The sequence below is a fragment of the Poecilia latipinna genome, unplaced genomic scaffold (assembly GCF_001443285.1).
Source record: "Poecilia latipinna isolate Pla-1442-1.1 unplaced genomic scaffold, P_latipinna-1.0 Scaffold2153, whole genome shotgun sequence".
Taxonomy (NCBI): domain Eukaryota; kingdom Metazoa; phylum Chordata; class Actinopteri; order Cyprinodontiformes; family Poeciliidae; genus Poecilia; species Poecilia latipinna.
Window position 1 is genome coordinate 95499 of NW_015114769.1, and position 12619 is coordinate 108117.

General features: G+C 37.1%; 1 protein-coding gene across 1 annotated transcript; it reads left to right on the forward strand.

Annotated features, from left to right (window-relative positions):
• Positions 1–1320: 1320 nt before the first annotated feature.
• On the forward strand, positions 1321–11445 carry LOC106936478 (high-affinity choline transporter 1-like). Its single transcript, XM_015017521.1, has 9 exons — positions 1321–1868; positions 2807–3061; positions 3195–3308; positions 4110–4265; positions 4358–4506; positions 5283–5426; positions 5603–5756; positions 7422–7639; positions 7711–11445. Exons 2-9 carry the CDS (start codon positions 2878–2880, stop codon positions 8362–8364), a joined length of 1773 nt encoding a protein of 590 aa, XP_014873007.1. The 5' UTR covers positions 1321–1868; positions 2807–2877; the 3' UTR covers positions 8365–11445.
• Positions 11446–12619: the final 1174 nt, after the last annotated feature.

Here is a 12619-nt window from a genome sequence, read left to right on the forward strand (position 1 = left end):
AATAATGGCATTAAGGAATCATTTCCAACACATATTTAAACACCATTACATACAGGTGGGCTGGACGCCTCAGTGATGCAGCACTGAGTGAAAACAACCAACATTATCTTTCTCTCCCGTTCCACAGAGAGCGTGCAAACAGGTAGGGTCATATTATTCAGGATGTGAAAACCACACTGAAACATTTTCTTTCAATTAAATGTTCCATTTCTCACAAAGAAAGTGGAAATTTCGAGCCATCACATTGTTTAGACTAGTAAGTTTGGGAGACTGTCATCATAAAACCAGAGATTTCAAAGATGATGTCAACTTCAGCACCTTGGACAGCGCCGACAAATCTGCTTAAAAATTAAATGTTTTTCAACCAGCTTAAACTTTAAACATCATAGCTAATGACTTAATCTGGAGGTGATTCATACCTAACAGATTTAAACATTCAAACAGCCTAAACGTTACAGTTTTACTGTCAGATTACGCAAATCTAAATCAAACTCCACATCCAGAAAGGAAACAAAAACAGCCATTTGGGGAACTATCATACTTCACTATATGTTATTTTATTTGTTTACAGAATTTACAGGATGGTGAAAAAGACAGGAAAGGGAATGCAGCCTGTACAACATGTGGTTGAGACAGTTTGGAAGAAGTTACAACAACATCCAGCTTATTTGACATTTGGACTGACAGAAAAGACAATAAATGTCGGCTTTACTTATGTAACATTAAGAGATTTTTATTTTTGTGCTAAAGTTAAAGAAGCAAAATATAATGTAAATTAGCTGATAATTCTTTTTCAGCAAAAATGTACTTAAACTAATCTCAGGTTGTCTTTAATAACGAAACATGCTTTAGAGGTTTATTTTCTTAAGTAGCCGATCACTAAGGCTGACATTCTGAATCTTAAGATGAGATGTTCATGACCCCTGACCTCTATAATGACCTTTGACATGCAGGACTTCTCTTCAGACTTCCTTGTCTTTATTTTAGGATTTTTTTAAAATTTTTTTTTTTTTTTTTTTTTTTTTTTTGAAACGGATTTGAAATTTGCATGCCGTGATTTGGGACTTGGATTTCATTACTTTCGACTTGCATATCTTGCGTTTGGACACGGATGTCTTGACTAGACTTGAGAGTTGAGTAACTTGAGATCTCCAAATGACTTGCTATACCGACTCTCATTAAAACCACGGCTGTCTGTGGAGCTTATATTGACATTGTCGATGATTTTTGTTACGTTTTGGTGAATTAAAATGCAGCATCAGACGTTTTTAGCAAGATTTGCTCATGTGTTGCTGCTTACTAAAGAACAAAAACATCCCAGAAGTTTAAAGTGAACTAAAGAGCCAAAGTCCTCTTTGTAAAAGAACTACATGTGAGTAAAAGCGTCTTCACCAGGAGGGAAAAAACGTGAACCAGCGGCGCAATATCGTTAATCAGGCCTGAGACGTAACCTGGCAAAGGTTTCAACCACTGCCAACATAATATTGGAAAGCTTTTCCGGTGCGGTAGTACGTCACGCCACTCTCTATTAGTTGCTATTTTCGTCCAGCCCTGGAAGACATTCATCCACCATCTACCCACCCTGACAGCTCCCAATAAACCCACCACTCCCATTCATCTCCATCCCTCCAGCCCAGCTCCACCCTCTTTCACCCTCCCTCGCTCCTTCTCCTCTCCGCGGATCTTACCGGGCAGCTTCGTGAGTTTAAAAAAAAAAAAAAAAAACCCTGCTTCGTTGAATTGGGGGTTTGTGCGCCAGGGAGGAATACACAAAAAAGTGCCGTTATTCTTACCAGGACATCTTTGTTTTTGTTCTTTTTTCAAAAGAGTTTGAGTCATCTGTTTAGACCAATCTCTCCAGCAGAAAGGTAAGAAATTCACTGTTTGGTTGTTTTGTTTATTGAGATTATTTAAGTGAAGTGTGGTGCAACTGCATTTTGACCGTCCTGACAGATGACTTAAGGACATCAATAACCCCTCATGGAGAAACAGTATCAGCACAAAAAGGTTTAATGCACCGTCCTAGACTGAAACTATGTTTCCACCTGTTTTAGTTCCATTTTAATCAACTGCGTGCATGTTGAAGTCGACGTTTTGTGTTTGGGAATGACAACTGGGCTTTTACGCATGGAGGTAAAAATGTAACTGCTAAATAATAATAATAAAATAGCCAAAAACTACAAAGAAGAGCAGTAGAGAAAGCGACAAGGCGCCCCGAATGGATACGTTTCGATTCATCCTTTGTTTTCCTGTCTTTTAAACTTTGTAAGTTGATAAAAAAGAAAAAAAAAAGCTTTTTAGGCGCAAGGAATAAAGATGTTTGTATTTTATTTTTTGTTGGTGTTCTTCAGGGAACTGTAGTCCCCTCATCCACTGCAGATGGTACCCATATTTTAAACGAGACTACACGCGTTTTCATTCTAAAATACTTGAACTTTTTATAATTGTTTTCCTTTTCCAAGCAGGAAATTAGGCAAAATTATGTACTTGGTAGTTTTTGTTGGGGAAATTATTTTTTTTTAATAAATAACTATTTCTATCCTTAAAGTTGTCAAAACAGTTTTTTCCATGTAAAGGGGTTGTGCGTTAAATACATAACGCTTTACTTCCAATACTTTAACCGCACAAAGTCATTATAATGAGGCGGTTGCGCATTAGACTACAATGCGCAAATTGTTTCGGCCAGTTCGGACTTGGGCTTCTGCATATATTTTGTTTTTATTATAACATTTAACCAGGTTTGTCTCATTGCGATCAAAAGATCAAAACTAAGAAAATGCATTAATTTCTTTCTGTTTCCTTTCAGTTTCCTCTATGAGGTTCCAGTCCGTTCCCAGTAGCACTTGATCCCGGTGGGAAGCTGAAGAGGAGGGAAAAATGACGATCCACGTCGAGGGTCTCGTGGCCATCGTCCTCTTCTACGTCCTGATCCTGTTCGTGGGGATCTGGGCCGCGTGGAAGAACAAGAACTCCGGAGTCGGTGAAGGCGGAGACCGCAGCGAGAGAATTATGGTCGGGGGCAGAGACATTGGGCTGTTCGTGGGAGGATTCACGATGACCGGTGAGGTGAAGGACTATGAAGATGATTCATTTGTTCACGAGTGGCCACGAATATTCCTTGGCTCCAAACGTCTAAAATGCAAAAAGGAAAGTGTTTTAAAAATATATATATATGGTTTTTTTTTCTTCCTCAGCCACCTGGGTAGGAGGGGGATATATAAATGGAACCGCAGAGTATGTCTACCTGCCAGACTATGGCCTGGCCTGGGCTCAGGCACCCTTTGGTTATGCTCTCAGCTTGGTATTAGGTGAGAATCATTAGCTTATTGCTTTATTTTGAGCCACATAAAGGAAAAAAATACATACACCCTAAGTAGGTAACAAAAGGAACAAAGAAAATATATACATCCACTTCTACACAAATATACAGTAATATACATACAGTAAGGAGAAACATTGTCTGAATCATCCATTTTATATTTTATATAACTATACTTTAATTGTAAACAAGAATGCATTTCACTGGAAAAGGAGTGAAAAGATATTTACTCCTACTCCCTGTGTATAAATTGTAGAAAGTTTTATTTGCATGTCTTGTGCATTCTTGCAAAGGTATACGAAAAGAAAAGTATAAAAAAGTTTCTTATAGTTGCTGTGTCAGATTAGCTTGGCCATTGCCTTCCTAGGAAAAAAGTTATTGCTTCCAGCACAGTGTGGGCTCTCTCCTTATTTTTACTCCTAAAATATTCTTACTTTTAGGAGTAAAAATATACTTAAAAGTATTTTTTTTTTGTTTTTTTTTTTGTTAAATAAGTCACTAAAGTAAATGTAATTGAGTAAATGTAACCAGTTACTACCCAACTCTGAGTACAAGGGGCTGGTTTTTACTAGTGTAAAAACTAGTGTCAGATTATCAACAGTCCAATTTTTGAAGTGACTTTAAAACCAACAATTCTTATATGGCAGAACATATTCCCCACTCTGTAGCTGCCCTGTTGCATCTTAGAGTCTAACTTAGGAGACTCTGGATGCTGTACACAGTGCATGATATAGTAAAAACACCACATCTGAAGATTATTTGTCCAAACTGAGTTTCTGACATCCCTCAGGTGGGCTTTTCTTTGCCAAACCGATGCGATCGCGTGGCTACGTCACGATGCTGGACCCTTTCCAGCAGCTCTATGGAAAACGGATGGGGGGACTGCTTTTCATCCCTGCCCTCATGGGAGAAATCTTCTGGTCTGCTGCCATCCTGTCTGCCCTGGGTGGGTTTAATCTGCTGTTTAATTTGCCTTCCTGCAGATTTGAGATTTTTAATATTGACTTGACTCTGAATGGTTGTCCTGCCATCATGCAGGTGCCACTCTGAGTGTGATTGTGGACATAAACATCAACATGTCTGTGGTGATCTCAGCGCTCATAGCCATCTTTTACACGCTCGTTGGAGGACTCTACTCCGTCGCATACACAGATGTGGTCCAGCTGTTCTGCATCTTTTTGGGCTTGGTGAGGTTAATATCTCAGGGATTAACTCTGAAGTGATGAATATGTCCAGGAGACTACTGGAAAATTCAAATGTAATAAAAAAATAAAAATAGTATTGAGTTACTTTTCAGAACACCATCTTAATAATGGCAAACTTGTAGTTTTCATGGTTTTGTCTTCATGACTCTGTTCATGTACTGGTGAACTCTTTCTACTAATCAGGTGACCACAAAAGGCAACTTTTCTCATTTTTATTTGTGAAATATTTTGAAAACTACCACTCTGCAAAAAAAAAGAAACCACTTTAAATGCTCAGTTTCTCTGATTTTACTTTTTATAGGTATATGTTTGAGTAAAATGAATATTGTTATTTTATTCTATGAACTACTGACAACATGTCTCTGATATTGCAAGCAAAAATTTAGTATTAATGTGCAGAAAATAACGAAAAAGATGCAGAGCTTTCAGACCTCAAATAATGCAAAGAAAACAACAACACTAATGTCTTTCCCCAGGAAGAGTTCACAAATCAGTATTTGGTGGAATAACCAGGAGGTTTTCAATGGAGTTCAGTGCAGTGCGATCTTCTTTTCTCCTGGAGCTGTATATATTTTTTCCTTCCACTAAATCCATGCATTAGCTTGTGTTCATCTATTAAATAAAAACCTCAGTAAAGTACAAAGAAGTCTATAGTTGTTGTAACCCAACATTAAGTTACAGGGCATGAATAATTCAACACAGCCATCGTATAGATGATGCTCTAACATTTGTATTCTGATTTTTCTCATCTTCATCAGTGGATCAGTGTGCCTTTTGCCCTTTCCAATCCTGCTGTGACAGACATCGGGGTTTCGGCCAAGGAAGCAATCTATCAGTCACCCTGGCTGGGCAAGATCAAGCCTGAGGACAACTGGCTCTGGGCAGACAACTTCTTTCTGCTGGTAAGCTATGGCTTTATGAGGGAATCCATCATTGAACTCTGCAACGCTTATAAAGAACATTTGAGTCATGGAGAGAGTTCAGTCTTGAAGGGAGTGCATTTGACGTGAGTTATTTAGACTGCTGAATGTGACGCGATGGCTCGAGAGCTGATTTTACTTTGTGTTTCCTTTTGTAGATGTTGGGAGGGATTCCCTGGCAGGTCTACTTTCAGCGGGTTCTTTCTGCCTCTTCAGCGACCTATGCTCAAGTTCTCTCTTTCCTCGCCGCCTTCGGCTGCTTAGTCATGGCCGTCCCGTCCGTCCTCATTGGAGCCATCGGGGCTTCCACGAGTAAATTCACACACACTCATTGTCTAGAGGTAGAAGGTGGACAAAAATATTTGGGTTTAAACTGACTTAATCAGAAATGTGTCAGGAGTTGTGTTTTATGTACAAAAACTTTATCGATATTCTGCTAATGTTGAAAAATCAGAGGTGGGAAAAGTACCCAAAAATTTTACTCAATTATAAAAATACATTGAAGTATTTTTACTCAAGTATAAAGTAAAAGGTAGCTGTCCAAGAAATCACTCAAGTAAGAGTAAAAAAGTATTTGATAAAAAGTCTACTGATGTAATGAAATTATCAAATATTTAATATTTAAGAATTGCATAATCAGACAGACCAAAATATAAAGTTAAGTGGAGATTTTGGTATTTTAAGAACCAATGTGACAGTAAGTCATATGAGTAACAAAATCGGGTAAAAGAAAAATTTTCCAAATCAGTTTCTTTCAATAAAAAACTTATCAAACTTTAACAAAAACTGCAGGTGAGTGTCTGTGTCTGAAGAATTTTTTTATTTAAAAAATATTTGTTTTTCATTCAGTGGGTAGAGAATCCAGAAATTTTACTCAAGTAAGAGCAGAAATACGTCATAACAAAAAGACTATAGTAAAAAGTACAGCGTGATAAAAATATTCCTAAAAGTATTTTTTTAAGTTACTCATGGAAATGGAAATGAGTAAATGTAACTAGTTACTACCCAACACTGAATATATTTAGTATTCTTTTTAAATATTTCTTCTAATTATTTGCAATATTGCCAAAAATCATGAAACAAACTCAAGAAAGTATGTTTGTTACTTTAAGAGGCATGAGTTGTGTTTCCGTTGCATTAGCAATTTTATGTTAAGTGTCGAAAATACATAATTTTGTAATTTCCATTATATAAAAAGTTATTTCAAGTAGAAATCCTAACTGCTGAATGGATTACTCAGTGTTTTATCTGGATTTGCATCAATCAGACGATGATCCACAGATCATCCTCACATGTAAATGAAACATGACCAGTCCAGGACTCTGATCCCTTATTTAAGCACAAAGTGTGATCAAAGCCTGTTTGGGTTGCTGACATCCCAACAGGTTTCTGTTTCACACGGCGTCTGGGGGGAAACCAGAGGAGAGCCGTCAGAGCGTGCAGATTTATTGAATATTACATCTGAAGAAGAGCTAATTATTTTGGTTCTTCTGAAGATTGTTCATGTGTAACGGCTGCTAAACAGTCGCTGCTTATGAGTATCCAGGGATTGGAGGGAAAACAGAGATCATGAAGCAAAAGGAAAGTTGAAAATCTTTCAGAGAAAATAGAGACTGGTAATGAAAGGCGTCCAAAATTATGTTGATTTACCATTTTTACTAAAGAAATGTGCAGTTCTTCAGTATTGTTTCTTTTTTCCTGTTACTCAGATTTCTTGTTCTTTTAATTTTACCCAGCCAAACAGAGAAGAGCTGGTAATCTCTGCTGTATTTCCACCCACAGAAAAGTCCAAGCTCTTTTGTTTGTCTGCAGCTAAAACATGTGTAACAACAGGGAGGCTCATAATCAGATTTAATGGTGAAACATTTTGTCTTAAAAGCAAATTTGGACCGAAACAGAAATCATAAAACATTTTGTTCAGAGCAAAAACCTTAGAAGATTAAACCTGAAGTGCTTTTTCAAAAACTTCTTATCCAGACTGGAATCAAACGACTTATGGTTACGTCGCTCCAAAGGACAAGGAGGAGTCTGACATGATCCTTCCCATCGTGCTCCAGCACCTCTGCCCGCCCTACATCTCCTTCTTCGGACTGGGCGCGGTGTCGGCAGCGGTGATGTCATCAGCGGACTCGTCCATACTGTCAGCCAGCTCCATGTTTGCCAGGAACATTTATCAGCAAGCCTTTCGGCAGATGGTAAGAGTACCAAAAGTTATTAAAGCCGGTAATAAATCAATGTTTTATTAAAAAGCACCTTTCTCTTCCAGGCTTCGGATACGGAGATCGTTTGGGTGATGCGCATCACCATCTTTGTATTTGGCGCTCTCGCCACAGCTATGGCGCTTTTAACTGGATCTGTATACGGCCTCTGGTACTTAAGCTCCGACCTCGTCTACGTCATCATCTTCCCCCAACTTCTCAGTGTGTTGTTCGTCAAAGGTACCAACACGTACGGCTCCGTGGCAGCGTACATCTTTGGACTCTTGCTGCGCATTGGTGGAGGGGAACCTTACCTAAGACTGCCTCCATTCATCTATTACCCCGGGTGGGTGATAGAGAAGAAGGTCCACCTCATCAGCGGAGACGTAGAGTACTTCGTCCAGCAGCGGTTCCCCTTCAAGTCCGTGTCCATGGTGGCGTCTTTCCTAGCAAACGTGGTCTTCTCCTACCTGACAAAGTACTTATTCGAAAGTGGCATGCTGTCTCACAAGTACGACTTCATGGACGCGGTCGTGTCCAAGCATAGCGCAGAGATCATGGACAAGGCCACGCTGGTAAGCAATCACGATAACATTATTCTTTCAGAGATGGCTCCGGTCAGGCAAGCCCTCGGTGCCACGCTTGCTGGGACCTTCACCAACGCCGAGGCCCTGAGCGACGACGGCGAGTCGAGTCCGGAATCCTATCACAGCAAGAACTAGACGACAAAACGCACAAAGAAAACTTGAACCGAGGAATGTGAAAGGGAAAGAGAGAATCAGTTGGCGTCCTTCAGGAAACTTGTTACTGCCACACTGTGAGCCAGATCAGCAGAAACGCTCTGCGGCTTCCAAGTGACTCCACAAGTTATGTCGGTGAATCGGTGCCTCCTCCTTTTGTTCATATCTCCTCTCTAGAAACTCATCTCTGACTCTGTATTGTACAAAGCTCGCAATTGTTTTAGTTTTTCTGACCATGGCTCTGTGAATTTACAACTGTTTTAGTTTAACTGCTGCTACTGTGGTGGAGCGATGAAGGGAAATTGTTTTTCAAGGTTGCTGGTTTTGAGAAATGTGCATTAGAACTAAGAAGCAGCATTAATGTCTGGTTGTCTTAGCTCAGGTTACCTATGTTGATGCATATACAGTGCCTTGCAAAATTAGTAATTCCCCTTAAACTTTTGTTAAATATCAGTGCATCTTATTAGGAGTTTATATGATAGACTCACATAAAGTTGGATCTTTAGCTGTTGCAGCTACATGTCGTTCAGGGTCATTTTTGGCATTATTCTTTGCAAAATCATTGGTTCTGCCCAGATTAAATGGAGCATCTGTAAACATTAGTTTTTCTTATTTGTCCTGCAGATTTACTTCTGGACTTTGCTTGTGCCAGTTGAACACATAAATATACTTTGATCTGCATTCAGTGCTATTATGCCTTACTTTTAATAATCCATTTTTTTCTTGCCACTTACCTTGACAGAATTACGATGGAGTATGAGAGCCACACTAAGAAAATAAAAAAAAATTACGACAATAAAATTGTACAAGAAGAAAAGCATAATATTATGAGAATAATGTCTTACTGCATTTTTCTTTAATGCTATGATTTTATTCTTAAAATACTATGACTTTATCCTGGTGATATGAGTTTATTTTCATATTACTAAAACTTTATTCTCATGTTATGACAACTTTTCTCATATTAGTACAACTTTATTCTTGTAATTTTATGTCTTTATTCTCTTAAAATTATTTTTGTATTTTTTTCTTATTATGGCTCTAATACTCTGCCGCACAGATTAGATGGATTTATAATGGAATCAAATTACACAAAAGTGGATTACTTACTAATTTGATAACTTCTAATGATATTGGGTTGCACTTGATTTTATTTAGGGGTGTCAGAATAGAAATGCGTACCAGGCATTTCAAATTTGTATTTATAAAAAATAAATTAAAAACCACATATCATTTCCCTTCTTTTCATAATTATGCACTATGTTTTGGTCTATCATATTCAATCCTAATGAAATACCACATGATTTGTGGTTGGATCACATAAAATGTCAAAGGTTCAAGGGCTATGAACAGCTCTGCAAGGTACTGTAGGTATGCCTGTGAACAAAGCAGCTTTAAATGACTGATCCAGGATGGTTTTGTTGAGTAGTATTAAGTTTGCATAAAAACCTTATCAATAGAGCAATAATATTTTAAGAATCTTAGCTTTATTTTCAGCCTTTTGCTGCTAAACCACTGAATAAATAGACATATGAGCTCAACAATAGAAGTTATTGTTTTTAATCTGGTTTTTAGACTATTCAACCATCACATAATGGTTGAATATGTGATGGTTGAATCACATATTCAGACATATTTGCACCAGCAAAGTGCTATTATACCCATTCAGCTTTCAAGTGTCACAGGAACTAAATCATTCAAGTAACTTCGTTGAAAAAACCTCTGTGGCGTCTGACGCTAGCTTTGGGGACGTGTGTGTTTGTTACAACACGCTTAGCATTGAGATGCTATTTTCGGCTTGAACCGTTTTAGTAACTAGCCAACTTCTTTTTGCTTCACAACAATAGTTTGTTTTTGTTTTATTTTTACATCGTCTACTAGATTGTTTTAGAAGGAAAAATTAATAGCCAGTGGGCCAAGAAATGCGATTTTGTCGACCATTGATGTTAGCGGACAACGTTTGTGCGTCAGATTCACGGGCGTACAAGAAACACAATACAAAGGTTCCGGCTTGGGACTTGTTAAGAAAACAAAATGCGTTTATTTCCATACATTTTTTAACACATTCAAATCTATTTTATTTATGAATCAAAATTAACACATTAAAATTCTGGTATCAATAAATTAGTGTTCTTCAAATGTGCATTTGTTTTAGTGACCCTGTCAGTATATAGAAGAATGACATTTATTTTTATGTTTTGGAGCCTTTATTTGGATTATGTACGTTGATTTTCTCCTAACAGCTAATGAAAACACAACACTGAATATGAGAATAAAATGATCAGATCATACAAAAACATGTTTAATAAAGAAATGTGGTGTTAATGAAAGAAATGTTTATATTCAAATGGAATTACTAAGTTCATCGGAGCACAAATGTTCAAATTTATTTTATATATAAATTTGAATATGTGCTCTTATGAAGCACACTGTGGATAATTAATTATTCAGCAACATCCCACTGATTTCTTATAACGTTATAAATTTTACCACTGCCAGGTACATGACCCTTACTGGAACTTTCCCTTTTTAAAATATGGTCAATTGATCCAGATTAAACTTCACAGAAAAATATCTGAGCATCTTTGAGACAACTCTTCTGACTACATCAAACTCCTAAGTTTTGTCGTTTTACATGTTTATGACAAACATGTCAGGATAAGGTTCACTTGCTTACTTGTTTTTTCTTTTAAGGGTATTCTTGATTATAATATGTAGTTATTAAACTGAACAAATTATTAATGTAAAAGGAGGCTGAATTTGAGGAAAATGTTTAATATTGATCACTGCAGCTTTAACATGCTCAGATATTTTGAATTTCATCACTCTGGTATCTGCTGATCAAAGACTTATTGTGTGTCTTGATATGTTATCAAATCTCTTGGTGTGTGTTGTGGCAGCCGGTCCTGTTGTGTGTTTATGTTGGTGTGTTGTAGGATTCTGCTGCGTAATTAACAAGGACAGGCCTACTCATTTTCCATTGAAACAGAGATGAGATAGAAAAAAAGGGGAGTAAAAAAAAACCTCAGAAATGTAGAGATAAATCTCAGAAATTTTCTTTTAAAAAAACTTGGACATTTCTGAGTTTCAAAAATTGAAAATTTGCTAGAAAAAAGTCAGAAAATTTGAGATTTTTGAGTTTCAAAAATTTAAAAATTTTCAATTTTGGAAATTTTCTTAGACTCAAAATTCAAAAATGTTAAATTTTTGTAATTCAGAAACTTCCACGTTGTTTTTATAGAAAATTTCTTAGACTTATCTCAAATTTTAAATTTTTTTTTGGCAGAAATTTACTTCTCCTTTTTTCCATCTGCACTGGCCCTCCATTTATCTTCCTATCTATCAACTCCAACCCCACAGCCTGATACTGCCACCACCATGTTTAGCTGTGGGGATTATTCTTTCCAGGGTTGTGTGCGTGGCATTTTGCCATTTTAAACAGGGGCATCAGAGCTAAATAAAACTGTAAAATAATACATCTTCAGGTTTTTATTTATAGAAAAAGTTAAAGTAACTCATAATTTTCTTTCAACTGTTGAAGTAAGCTCACTGTGTCAGAGTCTGAACATAAAATCCTAATAAAATACAATGAAGTTTGTGAAAAATTGTAAAAGTTCAACAGGTGGTTTGGCAAGGCAATGTAAACAATATTTTGGCTATGCAGAGTTTTGAATTTCTGTTACTAGATAGCCATTGCTTCTCTCTTCATCTGAGTGCTCTGTAAAAATGAAATTTTAATAATTTCTTCCTCTATTTGAAGTGGGAAAGAATATTAATTCACATTAGCATCCAGTAAGCACATGTACGAATCCAACAATTGTCTGAAAAACATAAAAACACGTAACTAAAATAACATTTTAAAATGATCAGCATAACATCTAGCTCGTGATCTGCAGACCTAAAATTCCCGTCAGTGTGTTCTTGAGCTGCTTCGTTTGCTCATCCTGAAGCTTTATTGACTCCTCAGTCATTGCAGGTTCACAGAGACAGGAAATGATTGCTCCCCCCAGGACAGTGGTAGTATTACCGGTCATTATTGATCCAGCACCAAGTGGAATATCAGTCAGGACATTTGATTTATTCCACAAAGATCAGCAAAATTAAGTACAATAATACAGAAACTGTTCTTTTTACTGGTTAAGTATCCACATTACTTTCTGTTACTGACTCTCACATAAATATCCCAGATAGCACAGAATGATTGAAACAACATTGAATCAATGTCAGCCAGAAACAT

What these genes read in the sequence shown, in the direction of transcription:
- LOC106936478 (XM_015017521.1), top strand. Translation starts at nt 2,878, where the DNA reads ATGACGATCCACGTCGAGGGTCTCGTGGCCATCGTCCTCTTCTACGTC. An exon ending in TGCCATCCTGTCTGCCCTGG is followed by an intron (nt 4,266 to 4,357) that starts GTGGGTTTAATC and finishes GCCATCATGCAG; the next exon opens with GTGCCACTCTGAGTGTGATT. An exon ending in AGCAAGCCTTTCGGCAGATG is followed by an intron (nt 7,640 to 7,710) that starts GTAAGAGTACCA and finishes TTTCTCTTCCAG; the next exon opens with GCTTCGGATACGGAGATCGT.